Genomic DNA, 24249 nt, shown 5'->3' on the forward strand with positions numbered 1-24249 from the left:
AGGTATACCCACAACAACTATACGTTACTATAGCAACGTGTGTTGTTCAGGTATACCCACAACAACTAGACGTTGCTATAGCAATGTGTGTTGTTCAGGTATACCCACAACAACTAGACGTCCACTTGAGACCTAAGATGCCGGTAACTCAGACTATTGAAGTGCGGCCTCAGAGCAGCTACCCGATAGACACTTATTATCTCATGGACTTCTCTTTCAGGTAACGTTTATCATCTGACCTTATATTCAACTTGTGTTACTATAGCAACGTGTGTTCTGCCGTTTTCTCAGAAAAGGCAGTAAGTCCAATTTTTCGAAATATGATAATATTGGTATCAAAATTTTCAGTAGAAAATTCTCTACAATATGAGCTACATATTAATGTATAGAAACATTGTTGCATGCAATTTCTAAGGAAGTAATTCCCAGTTGAGAAACATTATGTTCGGTTTTGGCCAATTATTTTCTGAGAGAAGGACGTAAGTCCGGACTTACTGCCTTTTCTGAGAAAATCTTGGAAATCTTCTGAGATAAGGAAGTAATTCCGTGGACTTACTGCCTTTTCTGAGATAAATTATCTGTGATAGGAAGAAGTAGCTGGACTTACTTCCTATAAAAGCATGCTAAAAGCGGAATTTTAGAAAGCGATTTCCCAAAAAGAACATAACTTTACTGCCGATTGATATTTTCGCTTGAAATTTTCAGAATCGATGTATAATTACATTTCAACTTTACCTAAGTGATCAAAATTTTCATTTAGGCCTCAAAAAAATTTGGTGGCCGATTTTCAAAAACGCCGGATGTATTTTAGTCGCAAAACATAAACTTTGGAGCAGTTATTGAGCTGTTATAATCGCAGAGAATGTTTAGTTTAGGTATATCTTTTAGATCAAGTTCATTTTCATCAAAATATCGATAAGATATCATTTAATGCACTGAAATCTTTCAAAATTGGCGAGTTTGTCTAAATAATGGCATACTATTATTCAAAAACATTTATTATATGATATGGAGCAATTTAGATTTACCTAATTGTTTATATTTTACAATATAATCCAAAATACATAGATCCAAACCTCAAAAATTTAGTAAAAAGCTTGGACTTACTTCCTTCTCAGAAAAATATTGAACAGAGATTTTTCTCAGAAAAGGAAGTAAGTCCATCCAGTATGAAAAATAAGCTTGATTATTTGGCATAAAAATGGTTATATCTAAGCTTATGGACGGCTCAAAGCTTTAATTTTTTTGACTAATTAAAATTTGACTAATTATTGATAACTCAACGTGTTTACTTTCGATCTTACGCAAAAAGTAAGCGGAGAAAAAACCATAAACGCAAAAGTCGCAATATCTCGAAATGGCAAATATGGACTTACTGCCTTTTCTGAGAAAACGGCAGTGTTACTGTAGCAACGTATGTTACTATTGCAACGTCTGTTACTATAGCAACGTGTGTTACACGCTATCCTTGATATTATCTTAACAGATTTTATAATACAAATCTAAGTTCACTTTTCCAGTATGTTAGACGATTTGCAGAATTTACGTAAACTAGCGTCAAATCTCACCGAAGAGTTTAAACTCGTTTCAGAGGACTTCCTCATAGGTAATATTATGTGTTAAATGTATCATTAATCCATTAGTATTTTATAACTTTTTTTGTCGATTTTGCAGATTAAAATTCATTGAAGAGTAAGTGTTGGGGTTTTTGAGCCAAAAATCTGGGCCAAAGATCTAACCAGAAAGCCAAAAGAACCGACTAGAGGTTTATAGAAATAAAGGAAAAGAACAATAGATCTTTGTACAACCAATGTATAATTCTTTAGCTTAAGAGCACCCATACCATGGGTGCTAACTGCTAATATGGGTCTGATAATAATTAGTTTTAACTCATCTTGTCTCAGGTTTGGGGACGTTTGTGGACAAAGTAGTGTTACCTTAGTTTTAACTCATCTTGTCTCAGGTTTGGCCTTGGGGACGTTTGTGGACAAAGTAGTGTTACCTTAGTTTTAACTCATTGCTATAGTAACACACGTTGCTATAGTAACACACGTCGCTATAGTAACACACGTCCATCTTGTTTCAGGTTTGGGGACGTTTGTGGACAAAGTAGTGTTACCTTATTCTTACACGGACAAGTTCAGATTAGAGGACCCTTGCAGTGATCCTGCAGTTAAAAATGTAACTGAAGTGATATCCTATGTTTTTTTAATTGACAGTACAGTTCTATTGCTTGCAGTGATTAGATGTACCCGGTATCCGTGTAAGAAGGGACATCTGTCCGACAGATGTCGTGTTACCGTAAAGAGGCACGGTAAAGAAAGGTTTTACTGTAGTATTTATGAAGCCAAGATGTTGTTGCACACACAATTAATTTAAATTTGTTATCAATTTAGGCTCAGCCAGTTTGCAAACCAGCCTACTCCTTCAAAAACGAAATGAAGATGTCTAGCCAGTTGTTAGATTTCACCAAGTAAGTTTTATATTGAATTTTAGAAAGTTTTTAAACATAAATTTCACAGTTCTGATGCACCTACACAGCGTGGGTAGGGTTCCCTAGCCACAGTCTGTAATACCCTTCTTATCTCTGACCTGGTTGCTAGGTAACTGGTTGCTAGGTTACTGTCTGTAATACCCTTCTTATCAGTACATTGGACAGACTGAATGTAAGTGGGAATATTGATAAGGACGAGGGAGGGTTGGATGCGTTAATGCAGGTGGCAGCTTGTAACCAGCAATTCGGTAGGTTCTTTACTACTACTACTATATAGTTAATGCAGGTGGCAGCTTGTAACCAGCAATTCGGTAGGTTCTTTACTACTACTACTATATAGTTAATGCAGGTGGCAGCTTGTAATCAGCAATTCGGTAGGTTCTTTACTACTACTACTACTATATAGTTAATGCAGGTGGCAGCTTGTAATCAGCAATTCGGTAGGTTCTTTACTACTGCTACTACTATATAGTTAATGCAGGTGGCAGCTTGTAATCAGCAATTCGGTAGGTTCTTTACTACTGCTACTACTAATGCAGGTGGCAGCTTGTAATCAGCAATTCGGTAGGTTCTTTACTACTGCTACTACTAATGCAGGTGGCAGCTTGTAATCAGCAATTCGGTAGGTCCTTAACTACTGCTACTACTATATACGTTGATGCAGGTGGCAGCTTGTAACCAGCAATTCGGTAGGTTTAAAGTACTCCAGTATATAAATAACATAATATACTATAATATTTGAAAGAATTAAATGGCTTAATTGATCACGAATCAGCAATTTCCATCCCCCCAGGATTTAGAGACAAATTCCGGAAGATAGTGATCAATTACCATCCCCCAGGATTTAGAGACAACTCCCGGAAGATAGTGCTCAATTTCCATCCCCCAGGATTTAGAAACAACTCCCGGAAGATAGTGATCAATTTCCATCCCCCCAGGATTTAGAGACAACTCCCGGAAGATAGTGATCAATTTCCATCCCCCAGGATTTAGAGACAACTCCCGGAAGATAGTGCTCAATTTCCATCCCCCAGGATTTAGAGACAACTCCCGGAAGATAGTGCTCAATTTCCATCCCCCAGGATTTAGAAACAACTCCCGGAAGATAGTGATCAATTTCCATCCCCCCAGGATTTAGAGACAACTCCCGGAAGATAGTGATCAATTTCCATCCCCCAGGATTTAGAGACAACTCCCGGAAGATAGTGCTCAATTTCCATCCCCCAGGATTTAGAGACAACTCCCGGAAGATAGTGATATATTTCTACCCCCCAGGATTTAGAGACAACTCCCGGAAGATAGTGATATATTTCTACCCCCCAGGATTTAGAGACAACTCCCGTAAGATAGTGATAAATTTCCATACCCCAGGATTTAGAGACAACTCCCGGAAGATAGTGCTCAATTTCCATCCCCCCAGGATTTAGAGACAACTCCCGGAAGATAGTGATATATTACCATCCCCCAGGATTTAGAGACAAATCCCGGGAGATAGTGATCAATTTCCATCCCCCAGGATTGAGACACAACTCCCGGAAGATAGTGATCAATTTCCACCCCCATGATTTAGAAACAACTCCCGGAAGATAGTGATCAATTTCCATCCCCCAGGATTTAGAGACGACTCCCGGAAGATAGTGATCAATTTCCATCCCCCCAGGATTTAGAAACAACTCCCGTAAGATAGTGCTCAATTTCCATCCCCCAGGATTTAGAGACAACTCCCGGAAGATAGTGATCAATTACCATCCCCCAGGATTTAGAGACAACTCCCGGAAGATAGTGATATATTACCACCCCCCAGGATTTAGAGACAACTCCCGGAAGATAGTGATCAATTACCATCCCCCAGGATTTAGAGACAACTCCCGTAAGATAGTGATATATTTCCACCCCCAGGATTTAGAAACAACTCCCGGAAGATAGTGATCAATTTCCACCCCCACGATTTAGAGACAACTCCCGGAAGATAATGATCTATTTCCACCCCCCAGGATTTAGAGACAACTCCCAGAAGATAGTGATCAATTACCATCGCCCAGGATTAAGAGACAACTCCCGGAAGATAGTGATCAATTACCATCCCCCAGGATTTAGAGACAACTCCCGGAAGATAGTGATCAATTTCCATCCCCCAGGATTTAGAGACAACTCCCGGAAGATAGTGATCAATTACCACCCCCCAGGATTTAGAGACAACTCCCGGAAGATAGTGATCAATTTCCACCCCAGGATTTAGAGACAACTCCCGGAAGATAGTGATCAATTTCCACCCCCCAGGATTTAGAGACAACTCCCGGAAGATAGTGATCAATTTCCATCCCCCAGGATTTAGAGACAACTCCCGGAAGATAGTGATCAATTTCCATCCCCCAGGATTTAGAGACAACTCCCGGAAGATAGTGATCAATAACCATCCCCAGGATTTAGAGACAACTCCCGGAAGATAGTGATCAATTTCCATACCCCCAGGATTTAGAGACAACTCCCGGAAGATAGTGATCAATTTCCACCCCAGGATTTAGAGACAACTCCCGGAAGATAGTGATCAATTACCATCCCCCAGGATTTAGAGACAACTCCCGGAAGATAGTGATCAATTACCGTCCCCCAGGATTTAGAGACAACTCCCGGAAGATAGTGATCTACATGACAGATCAGGGGTCCCACATTGCTGGAGACGGGAGGTTAGGGGGGATATTCACTCCGAATGACGGAGAGTGTCACACGGGGACGGAGTATCCCGGACAGTATACTAAGAGTCTGGATATGGACTATCCCTCTATTGAACAGGTTAGATATTACAGTAGAGGCAACATGGACTATCCTTCTATTGAACAGGTTATATATTACAGTAGAGGCAACATGGACTATCCTTCTATTGAACAGGTTATATATTACAGTAGAGGCAACATGGACTATCCCTCTATTGAACAGGTTATATATTACAGTAGAGGCAACATGGACTATCCCTCTATTGAACAGGTTATATATTACAGTAGAGGCAACATGGACTATCCCTCTATTGAACAGGTTATATATTACAGTAGAGGCAACATGGACTATCCCTCTATTGAACAGGTTTGGAAATTCGTTGGGTTGTTGAAACCAGGGTGACATACACCATACTGAGGCAAGCTAAAGCTGTGTTGTGCTAATTGAACTTGTTTCAGGTAAACAGAAGGTTGATAGAGAACGATATAATCCCGATATTCGCTGTGGGAGAGAGGGTTTTGGAAATGTACAAGCAAATATCAGACCATCTCACCCAGCTATCTAGTGTGGGTACGTAACCATGGTAACCATGGTAACGTGTAACCATGGTAACGTGTAACCATGGTAACGTGTAACCATGGTAACGTGTAACTATGGTAACGTGTAACCATGGTAACGTGTAACCATGGTAACGTGTAACCATGGTAACGTGTAACCATGGTAACGTGTAACCATGGTAACGTGTAACCATGGTAACGTGTAACCATGGTAACGTGTAACCATGGTAACGTGTAACCATGGTAACGTGTAACCATGGTAACGTGTAACTATGGTAACGTGTAACCATGGGAACAACTTTAAATACTCTGAGCTTTAATATATTGAGTCCAAATACTGAACTGTTGAGCTGAAAGCACAATCCAATGTCCTTCATGTGTTACTAAACAGAGTTCACTCCAAGTCTGTTGTTACCATGGTTACACACTCACATGGTTACTGAGTTCACTCCAAGGATTAACTTTTTAATGTTTTGGACACGGTGTATCAACAAGAAAGATGATATGGAAATCAACGTATTTATAAACCCCCAAGAAGAAGGATGGTGTTCAAATGTTTAATTATATAATATCTCAGGGCAGTTGAGTGAAGATGGTTCCAATTTAGTCGACGTCGTCAGAACTTCTCTTGATAGGATCACGACCACTATAAACCTTGGTATGTTTTATAGGTTGCTATGGTGATAGTATATATATATGGTATAGGTATATTATATTACTATATTACAAATTTTGCCTCAGATATATGTTTTTTACGTTTTGAGTTTTGAACACCTGTTTTTTAGATCATGAATACGATGTAGTTACATTGAAACGTCGAGTAAACTCCTTTTCCCTAATAAGAGCATTTTCACTTGTCGCAGTAACCGGGATAAATATAATTTTACACAGAATACATTGCAACAATGCGACTCATAAAGAATACTCCAATCCGGATTTTACATATTACAAATAGTTAGCTTATCCAGTTGAGACCATGTGGCCATGGCTGGAAGGGGCCTCATTTATATCTCAGACTGTCCAAGTGTCCGCGACAGCGCCAACACAGTAACCATGGTAGCTGTGAGTGTGTAACCATGGTAACAACAGGCAACGTTACGCCACTGGTCCACTAACTGTCTTAAATTTCATATCAGAGATGAAAATTCTGCTCACAAAAGGTCATACTATATACATCATACTATATACATCATAATATATACGTCATAATATACGTCATACTATATAAGTATATAATCTGATATAGATTTTCAGAATTGTCATATAGCATCATATCATTCTGCAGTGGTACTGGATGCTGTAGGAGTGAACGTTGAGATAAAACCACTTTGTAACCACTTTATTCTGCAGTGGTACTGGATGCTATAGGAGTGAACGTTGAGATAAAACCACTTTGTAACCACTTTATTCTGCAGTGGTACTGGATGCTATAGGAGTGAACGTTGAGATAAAACCACTTTGTAACCACTTTATTCTGCAGTGGTACTGGATGCTATAGGAGTGAACGTTGAGATAAAACCACTTTGTAACCACTTTATTCTGCAGTGGTACTGGATGCTGTAGGAGTGAACGTTGAGATAAAACCACTTTGTAACCACTTTATTCTGCAGTGGTACTGGATGCTATAGGAGTGAACGTTGAGATAAAACCACTTTGTAACCACTTTATTTTGCAGTGGTACTGGATGCTGTAGGAGTGAACGTTGAGATAAAACCACTTTGTAACCACTTTATTCTGCAGTGGTACTGGATGCTATAGGAGTGAACGTTGAGATAAAACCACTTTGTAACCACTTTATTCTGCAGTGGTACTGGATGCTATAGGAGTGAACGTTGAGATAAAACCACTTTGTAACCACTTTATTTTGCAGTGGTACTGGATGCTATAGGAGTGAACGTCGAGATAAAACCACTTTGTAACCACTTTATTCTGCAGTGGTACTGGATGCTGTAGGAGTGAACGTTGAAATAAAACCACTTTGTAACCACTTTATTCTGCAGTGGTACTGGATGCTGTAGGAGTGAACGTTGAGATAAAACCACTTTGTAACCACTTTATTCTGCAGTGGTACTGGATGCTATAGGAGTGAACGTTGAGATAAAACCACTTTGTAACCACTTTATTCTGCAGTGGTACTGGATGCTGTAGGAGTGAACGTTGAGATAAAACCACTTTGTAACCACTTTATTCTGCAGTGGTACTGGATGCTGTAGGAGTAAACGTTGAGATAAAACCACTTTGTAACCACTTTATTTTGCAGTGGTACTGGATGCTATAGGAGTGAACGTTGAGATAAAGCCACTTTGTAACCACTTTATTCTGCAGTGGTACTGGATGCTATAGGAGTGAACGTTGAGATAAAACCACTTTGTCACCACTTTATTCTGCAGTGGTACTGGATGCTGTAGGAGTGAACGTTGAGATAAAACCACTTTGTAACCACTTTATTCTGCAGTTGTACTGGATGCTGTAGGAGTGAACGTTGAGATAAAACCACTTTGTAACCACTTTATTCTGCAGTGGTAGTGGATGCTGTAGGAGTGAACGTTGAGATAAAGCCACTTTGTAACCACTTTATTTTGCAGTGGTACTGGATGCTGTAGGAGTGAACGTTGAGATAAAACCACTTTGTAACCACTTTATTCTGCAGTGGTACTGGATGCTGTAGGAGTGAACGTTGAGATAAAACCACTTTGTAACCACTTTATTCTGCAGTGGTACTGGATGCTGTAGGAGTGAACGTTGAGATAAAACCACTTTGTAACCACTTTATTCTGCAGTGGTACTGGATGCTATAGGAGTGAACGTTGAGATAAAACCACTTTGTAACCACTTTATTCTGCAGTGGTACTGGATGCTGTAGGAGTGAACGTAATTGAGATAAAACCACTTTGTAACCACTTTATTCTGCAGTGGTACTGGATGCTATAGGAGTGAACGTTGAGATAAAACCACTTTGTAACCACTTTATTCTGCAGTGGTACTGGATGCTGTAGGAGTGAACGTTGAGATAAAACCACTTTGTAACCACTTTATTCTGCAGTGGTACTGGATGCTGTAGGAGTGAACGTTGAGATAAAACCACTTTGTAACCACTTTATTCTCCAGTGGTACTGGATGCTATAGGAGTGAACGTTGAGATAAAACCACTTTGTAACCACTTTATTCTGCAGTGGTACTGGATGCTGTAGGAGTGAACGTTGAGATAAAACCACTTTGTAACCACTTTATTCTCCAGTGGTACTGGATGCTATAGGAGTGAACGTTGAGATAAAACCACTTTGTAACCACTTTATTCTGCAGTGGTACTGGATGCTATAGGAGTGAACGTTGAGATAAAACCACTTTGTAACCACTTTATTCTGCAGTGGTACTGGATGCTATTATAGGAGTGAACGTTGAGATAAAACCACTTTGTAACCACTTTATTCTGCAGTGGTACTGGATGCTGTAGGAGTGAACGTTGAGATAAAACCACTTTGTAACCACTTTATTCTGCAGTGGTACTGGATGCTATAGGAGTGAACGTTGAGATAAAACCACTTTGTAACCACTTTATTCTGCAGTGGTACTGGATGCTGTAGGAGTGAACGTTGAGATAAAACCACTTTGTAACCACTTTATTCTGCAGTGGTACTGGATGCTGTAGGAGTGAACGTTGAGATAAAACCACTTTGTAACCACTTTATTCTGCAGTGGTACTGGATGCTATAGGAGTGAACGTTGAGATAAAACCACTTTGTAACCACTTTATTCTGCAGTGGTACTGGATGCTGTAGGAGTGAACGTTGAGATAAAACCACTTTGTAACCACTTTATTCTGCAGTGGTACTGGATGCTGTAGGAGTGAACGTTGAGATAAAACCACTTTGTAACCACTTTATTCTGCAGTGGTACTGGATGCTATAGGAGTGAACGTTGAGATAAAACCACTTTGTAACCACTTTATTCTGCAGTGGTACTGGATGCTATAGGAGTGAACGTTGAGATAAAACCACTTTGTAACCACTTTATTCTGCAGTGGTACTGGATGCTATAGGAGTGAACGTTGAGATAAAACCACTTTGTAACCACTTTATTCTGCAGTGGTACTGGATGCTGTAGGAGTGAACGTTGAGATAAAACCACTTTGTAACCACTTTATTCTGCAGTGGTACTGGATGCTGTAGGAGTGAACGTTGAGATAAAACCACTTTGTAACCACTTTATTCTGCAGTGGTACTGGATGCTGTAGGAGTGAACGTTGAGATAAAACCACTTTGTAACCACTTTATTCTGCAGTGGTACTGGATGCTGTAGGAGTGAACGTTGAGATAAAACCACTTTGTAACCACTTTATTCTGCAGTGGTACTGGATGCTGTAGGAGTGAACGTTGAGATAAAACCACTTTGTAACCACTTTATTCTGCAGTGGTACTGGATGCTGTAGGAGTGAACGTTGAGATAAAACCACTTTGTAACCACTTTATTCTGCAGTGGTACTGGATGCTATAGGAGTGAACGTTGAGATAAAACCACTTTGTAACCACTTTATTCTGCAGTGGTACTGGATGCTGTAGGAGTGAACGTTGAGATAAAACCACTTTGTAACCACTTTATTCTGCAGTGGTACTGGATGCTGTAGGAGTGAACGTTGAGATAAAACCACTTTGTAACCACTTTATTTTGCAGTGGTACTGGATGCTGTAGGAGTGAACGTTGAGATAAAACCACTTTGTAACCACTTTATTCTGCAGTGGTACTGGATGCTGTAGGAGTGAACGTTGAGATAAAACCACTTTGTAACCACTTTATTCTGCAGTGGTACTGGATGCTGTAGGAGTGAACGTTGAGATAAAACCACTTTGTAACCACTTTATTCTGCAGTGGTACTGGATGCTGTAGGAGTGAACGTTGAGATAAAACCACTTTGTAACCACTTTATTCTGCAGTGGTACTGGATGCTGTAGGAGTGAACGTTGAGATAAAACCACTTTGTAACCACTTTATTCTGCAGTGGTACTGGATGCTATAGGAGTGAACGTTGAGATAAAACCACTTTGTAACCACTTTATTCTGCAGTGGTACTGGATGCTGTAGGAGTGAACGTTGAGATAAAACCACTTTGTAACCACTTTATTTTGCAGTGGTACTGGATGCTGTAGGAGTGAACGTTGAGATAAAACCACTTTGTAACCACTTTATTCTGCAGTGGTACTGGATGCTGTAGGAGTGAACGTTGAGATAAAACCACTTTGTAACCACTTTATTCTGCAGTGGTACTGGATGCTGTAGGAGTGAACGTTGAGATAAAACCACTTTGTAACCACTTTATTCTGCAGTGGTACTGGATGCTGTAGGAGTGAACGTTGAGATAAAACCACTTTGTAACCACTTTATTCTGCAGTGGTACTGGATGCTGTAGGAGTGAACGTTGAGATAAAACCACTTTGTAACCACTTTATTTTGCAGTGGTACTGGATGCTGTAGGAGTGAACGTTGAGATAAAACCACTTTGTAACCACTTTATTTTGCAGTGGTACTGGATGCTGTAGGAGTGAACGTTGAGATAAAACCACTTTGTAACCACTTTATTCTGCAGTGGTACTGGATGCTGTAGGAGTGAACGTTGAGATAAAACCACTTTGTAACCACTTTATTCTGCAGTGGTACTGGATGCTGTAGGAGTGAACGTTGAGATAAAACCACTTTGTAACCACTTTATTCTGCAGTGGTACTGGATGCTGTAGGAGTGAACGTTGAGATAAAACCACTTTGTAACCACTTTATTCTGCAGTGGTACTGGATGCTGTAGGAGTGAACGTTGAGATAAAACCACTTTGTAACCACTTTATTTTGCAGTGGTACTGGATGCTGTAGGAGTGAACGTTGAGATAAACCACTTTGTAACCACTTTATTCTGCAGTGGTACTGGATGCTGTAGGAGTGAACGTTGAGATAAAACCACTTTGTAACCACTTTATTCTGCAGTGGTACTGGATGCTATAGGAGTGAACGTTGAGATAAAACCACTTTGTAACCACTTTATTCTGCAGTGGTACTGGATGCTGTAGGAGTGAACGTTGAGATAAAACCACTTTGTAACCACTTTATTCTGCAGTGGTACTGGATGCTATAGGAGTGAACGTTGAGATAAAACCACTTTGTAACCACTTTATTCTGCAGTGGTACTGGATGCTGTAGGAGTGAACGTTGAGATAAAACCACTTTGTAACCAAAAGAACGGATCTCACGCTTGTGGCGGAGTTAAATACGATCAAACTGTCAGATTCAATGTGAGCGAAGCGTCCAACTTATAACCATGGCAACTTCACTGAAGTTGTTTTAAATTTCTTTATCAGATCTGCTGATTTGCAAGCGCCCATTGAAGGGATGCAAGTCCAAGAAAAGTTGTATACTTTCTAATTCTTGAGCTTGTTTGGAAACTGTTCACATATACACATATCATTAGCGTTCTGATTGGTCATTAAGATTTTCCATTGGAGACAACGCTATACTCTCCCAGATAACCTTCTCGTTTGATGAATGTAACGCTGACACGCCAGACAAGATTACTGTCCCATCGTTGTTACTGGTAACACAAATCGAGCTATTCTAATATTTCATCCAAAAATTTGAGTTTGAGTGGGAAAAATGCTGATCTTGCAACGCCATAGAAATGTTTGTGACATAAGTGGGGAAATTGAACGTATGTAAAAACATATTATGAAGGAGCAGTATGACACTCTCCCCATCTCAACAGGTTTCTCTACAATACTGGTGGAAGTAACTACACAGTGTAAATGCGAGTGTGAGGTTAGGAAGTTTGATGACTTGTGTTTGAACAAGGGGCATCTGGTCTGCGGGGTCTGTCACTGTCTGGAGGTTAGTAACCATGGTAACTAGTTAGCAACCATAGTAACTTGTAGTTAGTATTTAAAGAAGTAAAGGATGGTTAGCATTTTTAGATTTTAAATGTGTTCTTGAGGTTAGGCGTTATCATTTTAGTGTTCAGGGTTACTAAGTAACTGTGTTCAGGGTTACTAAGCAACTGTGTTCAGGGTTACTAAGCAACTGTATTCAGGGTTACTAAGCAACTGTTTCCAGGGTTACTACGGTGAGACGTGTAACTGCAGCACTGGAGCACCAGAAAGTAAAGATAATTTGAATAAGTGCACTTCTACTGATACGTCCACCCTCAAGAAGATGTTCAAAACTACTTCTGTTTCCTCCGTCACAGCCGCCCAGAAGGTATATTATAGTTACCATGGTTACGATAGTTTCCGAGTTTACAACTGTACAATTGATTTACAACTATTGAATCTACTCCGTAACTTTGCAACAATAGTCTTTTTCCAGCTCGTGTGACTGCAGCTAAATCAGTTTGTTGGCAGGTGTGCAGTTCCCAAGGTAGCTGTGAGTGTGTTACCATGGTAACTTATAACCATGGTTACGTGTAATCATGCTAAATCAGTCTGTTGGCAGGTGTGCAGCTCCCAAGGTAGCTGTGAGTGTGGGAAGTGCTTGTGCAGACAACCCGACACCCCACCCGATATAGAGAGACCTTTTGTGGAGTATGGAGACTACTGTCAGTGCAATAATTACCAGTGCCCCAAGGGAGGCAACGGCAAGGTAGGGTTACTAAGCAACTGTTTCCAGGGTTACTACGGCAAGGTAGGGTTACTAAGCAACTGTTTCCAGGGTTACTACGGCAAGGTAGGTGTGGGTTAACCATTGTTTAGTTGTCACAATAGGGCAACAAAACATATCACAGAAAATGTAAATATTTAACTACACTACATTATCACAATGTAAATACATTATCTCTGCAGGTGTGTTCGGGAGACGGGTTTTGTGATTGTGGAAGGTGTAACTGTAACGTAACGTCTTTCGGAGTACCCAAATCAGAAGTGTTCGTAGATGGAGATGCTTGTGATTGCACTATCAGCGACGAGCAGTGTAAAGATGGTATGTTCCAGTGATAATCTTTCCAAACACCAAACGAGTAGTTAGGTTAAGCTACAAAGTGTAAGGAAATGATCGATATTTCTAAGGTTACATGAAATTTAAAGTACAAACATTAACAATGCTTTTCAGAGAGTGGCGAAGTTTGTTCCGGAGCCGGGGAGTGTGTTTGTGGGAAGTGCCAATGTGATGCTAAACACAGGTAACCATGGTAACTTATAATAATTCCCCCAGTCCCCCAATGTCTTGTTGATGCTCTCCCTTTAGACACACCCCTCTAGTACTCAAGTAGCCCCCCCCCCTCCCTCAAATAGTCCCCCTCCCTCAAATAGCCCCTACAACACTACTCCTTCAGAGGGAAGTACTGTCAGATATGTGACCTGTGTGGCCCTCTCAACTGTCAAACACACGTGGACTGTGTTCTCTGTCGCACTCTCAGGTTTATGATCTCTATATGTTACCTAGCAACCAGTTACCTAAGATCTATAGTAGGTTACCGTGGTTACACGTTACCATGGTTACACTAACACTAATAGGTTATCATCGTATAACTCTCTGACTAGCAGATTCATATAAATTATATGATTACCACCCATTATATTGTAACAACGGAAACGGACCTTATCTAATCTGTTTTAGTCTTTAAATCAGTATTTGCTGATCAAACGACTCAGTTACCTAGCAACCAGATACCTAGCAACCAGTTACCTAACAACCAGTAACCTAGCAACCAGTTACCTAGCAACCAGTTACCTAGCAACCAGTAACCTAGCAACCAGTTACCTAGCAACCAGTTACCTAACAACCAGTAACCTAGCAACCAGTTACCTAGCAACCAGTTACCTAGCAACCAATTACCTAGCAACCAGTCACCTAACAACCAGTTACCTAGCAACCAGTTACCTAACAACCAGACAACTCGAGAGAAGCTATACAAATTAATTTACAATAAGCTTTATAAATAAATCCTCAAACAACGTAACGTTCAACACATTCAGACTGGATACAGATAACGGGGAATCATGCGGAGCTTACTGTAACAACCCTAGTATAGACACAGACAAGTACAGGGTACTGGAGGATGCGGACAAGTTCCTTCAGGATAATGAGATGTCTAGTAATGTCCAGGTACCTTGCTTGTATTTTCTTATTGTACAGTGTCGGCCAGGATAATGTTAAACTATATAAAACTTATATAAATAATTGCAGGATTGAATCCCTTAATATCCCTATACTTTTCTGTTTGTTTCAGTTTGCGGTTATTTTGCAGGCGAGGAAACGTTAATGAAAGTTGGTTGCATCCTGTAATCCCTTACGTACTAATTTCTTAAACGTCCTAAAAGCTGCATTCAATTAAAATATCCCACAGCTGCTGAACTGCGGAGAGAATAACGATAACGAAACAGAGTGTGTTGTAAAGTTCTACATTGCTCTGCAGAACAACTCTTTACCAGATCAACCTGGTCAGATAGATTACGAGGTTCTGATAGACTCAGTGGTGTGGTGCGATGATAAGGTTAGTGTAACCATGGTAACGTGTAACCATGGTAACTTGTAACCATGGTAACTTATAACCATGGTAACTTGTAACCATGGTAACTAATAACCATGGTTACGTGTATGACTATGATGATAAAATATATTATAGTTCTCTTTTCTTCAGACATTACAACTGTTGGTAATGAGCTGTAAATTATAAGCTGTGCTGGTTTTCACTTTCAAGTTATTTTAGCGGATACGCCGGTAAAATTTCTAAAAAAGTGCTCGTACATTAGTTAAGTTTTTCAAAATTGTCCCACATTCAAACGACGTGGTCTCCTCTCTCCAACACTCGGCACTTACTGATTAGCTGATTAAATGATTAGCTGATCATACTTTATTGATTGACGAGGCCCCAACTGCACCGCAATTATTGATGGAAAGAATTTGAGTAAGATACTGCTACAAATACAATAGATTGCTTTGAAAGTGCTTTACCAAAATAAAAAGCTACTGCTTTGATATACAGACTTTACGATGCACAGATTTTCCGTTTCTTATTGCTGGCGATTGGTGTGAAGGCTGTGCGACTGTAAAGAGCTGATGGAGTTGCTAATTGCTATGGTTACTAACTGAATCTTGAGAGTGATTGCTATGGTTACTAACTGAATCTTGAGAGTGATTGCTATGGTTACTAACCCCTCCGCACTCCAGCACATGTTTAAAGCCTATCAGATGATAATAGCCGCTGTTATCGGAGCTACCCTGCCGAGTATTGTTGTGTTTGTCATCTGGCAAGTTACACTCTACATGAAGATAAAGAGACACTTCTCCAGTGTAAAGGACTCGAACAACAGGAAATAATACATTGTAATAGTGTAAAGGACTCGAACAACAGGAAATAATACATCGTAATAGTGCCAAGGACTCGAACAACAGGAAATAATATACCGTTCTAGCAGAGCTGCAGACTCAACCTCCTGATAAAAGGAACATTTCTTATTTAATTGTTTGAAACACTTGATATTTAGCGGACATTTATTTTAATTATTGGGCCGAGGAAACTGGTTGTATTTGTACACAGCTGCAGCTAACAGTGTATTATCCACTTTTTATTTTAAAGTTGCGAATTAAATTATTAGCTTTTATTTATAACATTTATTTATTGGCAAATTTCATTTTCCTTGATTAACTTCATGAATTTTCGTCATCATTAAATTCAAAAAGCGTAAAATTCTCCATTTTATCGTGATCTCTTGAGTTCAAAACAAGTTCAAACAAATCTGACAGCACTCGTTAGTTGGTCATTTAAGACAAATTCGGTAAAACAGTGAAATTTGGGTCGCGGAAAGCTAAAATCTGACAATGTCATACCGGTAGGACATTTTAAAAATTTTCATTCCGTCAAAGTTTTCTCCAGATATCATGCTGGTTCCAATACCATGATGACGACTTGTGTCGCTCTCACCGACCTCACTGATTGGTCACCATGGTAGAAAATTCAGCCAAAACCTCTAAATAACGTGTAACCATGTTAACTTGTAACCATGGTAACGTGTAACCATGGTAACGTGTAACCATGGTAACGTGTAACCATGGTAACGTGTAACCATGGTAACGTGTAACCATGGTAACGTGTAACCATGGTAACGTGTAACCATGGTAACGTGTTACCATGGTAACGTGTAACCATGGTAACGTGTAACCATGGTAACGTGTTACCATGGTAACGTGTAACCATGGTAACGTGTAACCATGGTAACGTGTAACCATGGTAACGTGTAACCATGGTAACGTGTAACCATGGTAACGTGTAACCATGGTAACGTGTAACCATGGTAACGTGTAACCATGGTAACGTGTAACCATGGTAACGTGTAACCATGGTAACGTGTAACCATGGTAACGTGTAACCATGGTAACGTGTAACCATGGTAACGTGTAACCATGGTAACGTGTAACCATGGTAACGTGTAACCATGGTAACGTGTAACCATGGTAACGTTAATGAAATTTGGTTAAGTGCTGCATCCTGTAATCCCTTACGTACTAATTTCTTAAACGTCCTAAAAGCTCCAAGGAAACAGAAGAAATGCTTTCCTTCAAATATATTCCAAAATCTCTTTTTCTATTCTGATGATTTTCCGTTTATCAAAGCTTTCTTTGGGAATAGAACTTTTCAATTGTGACTTGTGCCATCCTCAGTGACCTTGCTAGACGATCATTCAAGGAAAATTCCGTCAAAACAGTGAAATTTGGGTCGCGGAAAGCTGAAATCTGAAAATGTCCTGCCGGTATAGGTCATTTTCAAAATTTACATTCCGTCAAAGTATTCTTGGAAACAGCAGAAATGCTGTTTTTCAAAAATATTCGCTTTCTTTGGAGATAGAACTTTCAGCACCTCAATTGTGACTTGTGCCATTCATCCATCACATCCTCAGTGACCTTGCTAGACGATCATTCAGAAAAAAAAACAGTTAAAGCTGTGAAATTTGGGTCGCGGAAAGCTAAACTCTAAAAATGTCCTACCGGTGGCGGTAGGACATTTTCAAAATTTTCATTCCGTCAAAGTATTTTCCAGATATACTGGTTCCAATACCTTGATGGCGACTTGGGTCACTCTCACCGGTACCACTGATTGGTCGCCATGGTAACTGGTCAAAAATTTAGTCAAAATTTTTAAATTTCGGTTTAAGAAACGGAAGAAAAGCTGTTCTTCAAAAATATTCGCTTTCTTTTTTAACTTTTGTTTTATTAGAAAAGCTTCTATTCCAATATCTTCCAAATTGTTTCTTTCTATTCTGATGATGTTTCGTTTATATATAAGCTTTCTTTGGTAATTTATTATTAATGTAAAGATCCTTTTTGCTCCTTTAAAACCTTTTGTTTTCGCTTTTTCAACTTTTTATTTGTCAGATGAGGTTTAAATTCCATCGTAAAGTTGCTGTTCTACACAGTGTGGCATTTTCCTATTAAGAGTGCCCTTGTGAGGGATTATTACATTTTATAATACATTTGTTAAGATCAAAATTGGTCATTAGAACCACCCGGCCGGGCACCGTCTCGGTTTACAATCATATATACTCAATTTTACTCATTTATAATTATATTCAATCATTCGACCGGTAAGAAGCACTCTTTTAAACGCTTTATTGGGTTAATAACCATATTTAGTCGACCATTTATCATTAATGTACAGAAAAAGACATGATTGTTTGTTCAAAATAAAATTAACACAACTTTTAGGAAAATAACACTGTACTGCTCGTCTGTTACCGTGGTTACCTGTTTTTACCATACGTACCACTAACCAAATATAAATTACATAATAATTTGTAATATATTATAATGATATATTATAATTCATTAAACATACTAAAAAAGTAAAGATCTCATGCTTTTGAATAGACATAATTGTAAATAATAAATATGCACAATGATTAAGGAATAGCTTTCTTTCACCGTCCAGAACCAACATCCTGAAAAAAGTCAAGATGGTTAAATCTGAAAATATATCTTGTATACTTCTCCACGCAGCACTCCGGGATGTATAATTATTATGAAGGTATAAAATGGTTAGATCTTAGTGTTATAAAACTGTACTAACCTAGTATAAACTTGAGTGTTATATACGTGTAACCATGGTAACGTTACAACGCTACTTGAAAACGCACCCATCTTTATTAAACGTTAGATTTGTGATACACAGCATTAGTAACGTGTAACCATGGTAACGGTAAAAGTATTCAACTTAAAGCTTTAAAGGATTTATTGAAATCACTTACGAGAACGTGGAAGTGATAAGATGTTTTTTGCTTATGAATAAATTAACTGTCGTTGAGACATGAACTGAGTGAAATTGAAAACTTTAGATTTAGAATATTAAAATACAATCATGATACGGCAATCTGAAATAATATAAAATGCGATCTTAACAGACAAACAAGAAATAAAGCGAATCGTAGTTCAATAAAGCAAATTCACCGGGCAAATGGGAAATAACGTCAAGTTAGCTGCCACTAATATAGAATACAATGCGCATGTGAAGGAAACACGTGATGCCCATATAAGGAAACACTCTAAAAATAACATTTTGTAGTTTCCTGCTGCACATACTCATTATTCTCTGCTCTGATAATGAGAGCTTCTCATCATATTATTAACTGTTACCATGGTAACAATACCTTATATCGCAGTGTTACTGTTACTATGGTAACAGTACATTATATCGCAGTGTTACTGTTACAATGGTATTAATACCTTATATCGCAGTGTTACTGTTACCATGGTAACAATACCTTATATGGTAATCAGGTATCAGCTAGCTATTGTCGTATTGTGCACTCTACAATAAAACTAAAGGTATTACTATTTGTATAGAACTTCAGAAGGTGTGATATCTATAATTCAGGTGCCAACTGTCAGTACTGAAAATAGTGGAAAATCTTTATATAGCATCGACCATCGTGTTGACGCCTTTGGATTTTATTTTATAATCTTGTGATTTTCTATCATCGAGGTATTCGGTTAGCTGTACATTGAATAAAAATACAAAATTCAGTTTGGGCACCTCCTTAGTGCAGGAGTGCCCCCCCCCCCCCAGTGCAGAAGTATCCCCCCAGTGCAGGAGCACCCCCCCCCCCCCCCCCCCAATCCTAACGCTAAACATTGCTCAGACCCAACCCTGCGAATGAGTTGTTCAAAAATTTAATTAAAAATTTATCTAATGAATATAACAATTCATCTGTAAGCTGTTTTATACTAGCAACATGTATGACGCATGTATCTTCCTTTAGCTCTTTAGTGATTTTATATCGTAGTGTTAAATTTAAAACTAATGACCAGGATCATTATTAAAACTGACCCCAGCCCTAACCTCAACTCTTAGCCTAGCCCTAACCTCACCACTAAGTTACCATGGTAACAGTAAAACTCACCACTATAATGTCCACTTACTGACATCACAAAGCATGCACCTAGATATCACGTATAAACACTTCGTGTTAAAATACACTACGATAATCCTCCTTCACACCTTTCGTAAAATATGTTCATTTTAGTACAGAAACCTTTTCTGTTGCAAGGTGTGTTGTTAGGGTGTGTTACCATAGCAACACTACCCTATATGGCAGGGTGTGCCTGTATTGCACATTAGACCACATAAAACTCAACTTACCGGAAATCCGGCCTGGTCACGAAAAAAACAATCAGGAATAAAAAACAATTGCGATCCGGAAGTATCATAGCAGCTTTACTATAGTGTAATGATTTAGAATTGTCGGCTAAGATCTCTGATAATAATAAAATAGGGCCTTGCAGTATTTCCACTCGGAACGCTAGGAACTTTGTGCATACTTCGAGTTCAATTAACGTATTTTTGACCGTAGAATCGATTAAAAGTGGTCAGGTAATGATTGAACTTAGATTGGCTGAAATTATTGACAATTTCTAAAAATGGCTGCACTAAAGTAAGATAGCACAATATTTCACCATATTAATAGTACCTTTTATGGTACCAGCAGTTACCATGGTAAAATTTCCTTACATCGCAGTGTTACCATGGTAACACTACCTTATAAGCTACTATATTTCAGGGTAGCCCGGTATCATGGATTTCAGTGGGTATTGTTGCGGATTTTCTAGTTCCAGCTGGTACCATGATAACATTGCCTTATATGGTAGTGTTGCCATGGTAACACTATATATTTCAGGGGAGCCCAGTATGGATGTCAGTGGGTATTGTAGCTGGTTTGCTACTTCCAGCTTTTGTAGGTCTCCTTATCTGGAAACTCTACACAAGACACATGGACCAACAGGAGTATCTCAAGTTTGAGGAGATCAACAAAACCGCTCAGTGAGTTACTGGTCACCATGGTGATCATGAGTGAGTTACTAGTCACCATGGTGACTGTTGAGACCATACATTTGATTCTTGTTCAAATAAGCAATAATAAGTCACACGGCTAATCATGTAGAACCCGACTTATAAATCTAGACGCTAGTTAAAATATGGTAGCGTTACCATGGTAACATTGCCTTATATAGAAATGTTGCCATAGCAACACTACCTTATATGGTAGCGTTGTAAAACTAACTGATCTCCGTCTACAGGTGGAGAACTACTGAGAGCCCGATATACCAAGCAGCAGTTACCACTTACCAGAACCCTACTTATCGGCAACTCAACTCTTCTACCTCTCTCAAACGAGGATCTTCGCTGAGGAGGAACTTGTCCCTTTTGAAAAGAGGAAACACAAAACAAAACCTAAACTCTGGAACTGATACGTGAGGGGGGCAGGAGTTTATCTCACGTTAATTAACTTCAATTCCTGGACGGTAATGATTAATTAAAGATCATGTTTAATTTTTTGTCTAAAGTATAATTAAAATGACAAAGTTCCGGTTTGGTATGGGTGATGGTTTGGATTACGGAAAATGCAGACATTGTTACCATGGTAACAGTGCAGACACCGTGTGTTTCTAGAATTGCTCTGACACTCTGCTCATCCTTTCTGATTCTGATATTTCAAGTTTTTGATTCGTAATTTGATAGGAATATGACTGATTAAATACTTCATATTTGTGACATTTTATTTTGGATGTTCATTTGTACAATTGTGATGCATTTTGAATATTTATTTGTCAAGTTTTCTCGTTATTGTACTTGAATGTATATATTGTATTTCACTGTTCCTTTACCGCTATGTCGGCTATGTCGGCTATGTCGGCATAAGGAGAAACAAATAAATCGCCGACGTATTTTCAAAACTACACTTTGATCTTTGTGTGAATTGCGAAATAAAGTTTTTAAGTATTCTATCCAACGTGCGCGAAGAAGTCACGTGACTTTTGCGCATTGTGCGCGCACACCACGTGCTTTTGCGCGCACACCACGTGGTCGTGTAGGTGTTGTTCATTGGTCGGCTCTAAAGTTACGGTTATGACCGATAAAGTGTCAGACCTATTAATAACAAGTTGTAAGATTTGGGAAGCGCATTCTGTCTACACTACCTCACTATGTGTTCTTAGAGGGTTCCCCGTAGTTTACCAGAATCCTCCTCGAAAATGAAAAGCTTCGGAAAACTAACAATTACAATTGTTGAGAAATCCTACTAAAAAGTGATGATCACAGAAATCTTAGAGCTGCTCTTTAGAGGAAAACGTCTGTACCAGGTAGTTCCCTTCTTCTAGCTTTGAAATGAATTAACTTGTTTGTGTGGCACATATTACTCCTCAAATTGTATTTTTTGTTGTACATTTTTATTCTCAATTTCTTAAACCCCCGATTCTGTATGTCTGTAATCTACACCATATCTCCGCAAGCAATCCTCACTTGAGAAGGAATCGTATAAGTTTCTTTGATGTAGTGCAGAGGCAGAGTCACCGTGGTAGTGAAGACGCAAAACTCCACAGTTGAATTGGGCTCTAATATTTTCATTACCTCGGTATAGCAATTTTCAAACACGCCTTAAAAGCTTAAACGCCATCGTTCCATTTGCTGTTAAATTCTTTGATCGATGCATGATATGCATGCTATTGCTAGGACTGATTATATGCAAAAACGAAAATGAGAGTTTTTCAAGTTCCAATTGTGGCTGGAATTAGCCGGACAGTTGCCAGAAAAGAGCCTTATTCCAGATGGCAGGGAGCAGGGAGCAGTTGTACGGCGTACAGTTCAAATAGTTGACCGTATAAACGAGTTTAGTTAATTTCACACAAATTTATCTCTATGCTTTGACTTAGTCGGCACTTAACCTCTCCCAATTCCTTAATTGCACGATTTTAACCTAGCTATTTTCCAACTCATTTCGCTGAATTTGTTTTTATTTCTCGGTCCGACATCTTTTGCTAGCTAGAACTTTTGAAAAATAGTTTTACTCGCTGTACCTAATTGTTTAATTTACTGTTCTGTAGAATATGATATTTTGCCACTATATTACTATACCAATACTAGTATAGATGCTACAATATGATACGTTACCATTATATTATTATATTACAATACTAACAAACCTTAATAGCAGTTTTGCCGGACTGATACTAACAAGAAAAAATTAAAACTTAACGTAAATGTGAAACTTCGTTAAATTTCACAGCACGTATTATGTGCAAGGTAAATGAGGGGTTTGCCATTTCACAGCATGTGAGCATGTATTATGTGCAAGGTAAATGAGGGGTTTGCCATTTTACAGCATGTATTATGTGCAGGGTAAATGAGGGGTTTGCCATTTTACAGCATGTATTATGTGCAAGGTAAATGAGGGGTTTGCCATTTCACAGCATGTATTATGTGCAGGGTAAATGAGGGGTTTGCCATTTCACAGCATGTATCATGTGCAGGGTAAATGAGGGGTTTGCCATTTCACAGCATCTATTATGTGCAAGGTAAATGAGGGGTGTGCCATTTCACAGCATGTATTATGTGCAAGGTAAATGAGGGGTTTGCCATTTCACAGCATGTATTATGTGCAAGGTAAATGAGGGGTTTGCCATTTCACAGCATGTATTATGTGCAAGGTAAATGAGGGGTTTGCCATTTCACAGCATGTATTATGTGCAAAGTAAATGAGGGGTTTGCCATTTCACAGCATGTATTATGTGCAGGGTAAATGAGGGGTTTGCCATTTCACAGCATGTATTATGTGCAAGGTAAATGAGGGGTTTGCCATTTCACAGCATGTGTTATGTGCAGGGTAAATGAGGGGTTTGACTACATCATTATATTTATTAGACACTACAAATCGAATCATTTTTGTATTTTATTATTATCTTGTGTGTTAACTGGTGAAGGAGTGTACCGTTATGGGGACTAGTTACCATGGTAACTAGTTGCCACACGTCACAAGTTTATCCCAACCCCTTACCGAGGATCTATTGTGTGCAGCTAATAATCGGTTCCATCCAATCATAACATAAAAGGAATGTTACCATGGTAACGCTACCATATAAGGTAATAATTGGGCCCATCCTATAAAACCCCAACTAGTTTCTACTGGTAATGTGTTGATGAGATCTTTAATACTTTTCCTTTGTGGCAGCGCCATTCGCCAAACACCTGTC

At 39.0% G+C, this 24249-nt stretch overlaps 1 protein-coding gene across 1 annotated transcript; it reads left to right on the plus strand.

The window, feature by feature from the left end:
- LOC134818064 (integrin beta-1-like) lies at window positions 1–16053 on the plus strand. Its single transcript, XM_063827477.1, has 20 exons — window positions 1–220; window positions 1521–1618; window positions 2087–2181; window positions 2397–2473; window positions 2648–2742; window positions 3674–3835; window positions 4203–4364; window positions 5013–5575; window positions 5668–5779; window positions 11932–12041; window positions 12272–12293; window positions 12509–12630; window positions 12853–12996; window positions 13231–13377; window positions 13578–13713; window positions 13843–13912; window positions 14066–14149; window positions 14709–14838; window positions 15080–15226; window positions 15904–16053. The coding sequence occupies exons 1-20, from the start codon at window positions 84–86 to the stop codon at window positions 16051–16053; spliced, it is 2763 nt and encodes a 920-aa protein (XP_063683547.1). The 5' UTR covers window positions 1–83.
- Window positions 16054–24249: the final 8196 nt, after the last annotated feature.

The sequence above is a fragment of the Bolinopsis microptera genome, chromosome 7, assembly GCF_026151205.1.
Source record: "Bolinopsis microptera isolate Bmic1 chromosome 7, MBARI_Bmic_1.0, whole genome shotgun sequence".
NCBI lineage: Eukaryota > Metazoa > Ctenophora > Tentaculata > Lobata > Bolinopsidae > Bolinopsis > Bolinopsis microptera.

Coding starts and splice junctions, on each gene's coding strand:
- LOC134818064 (XM_063827477.1), top strand. CDS start 84: ATGTGTGTTGTTCAGGTATACCCACAACAACTAGACGTCCACTTGAGA. Junction 2,182..2,396: donor GTGATCCTGCAGTTAAAAAT/GTAACTGAAGTG, acceptor TTATCAATTTAG/GCTCAGCCAGTTTGCAAACC. Junction 5,576..5,667: donor ACTATCCCTCTATTGAACAG/GTTTGGAAATTC, acceptor AACTTGTTTCAG/GTAAACAGAAGGTTGATAGA.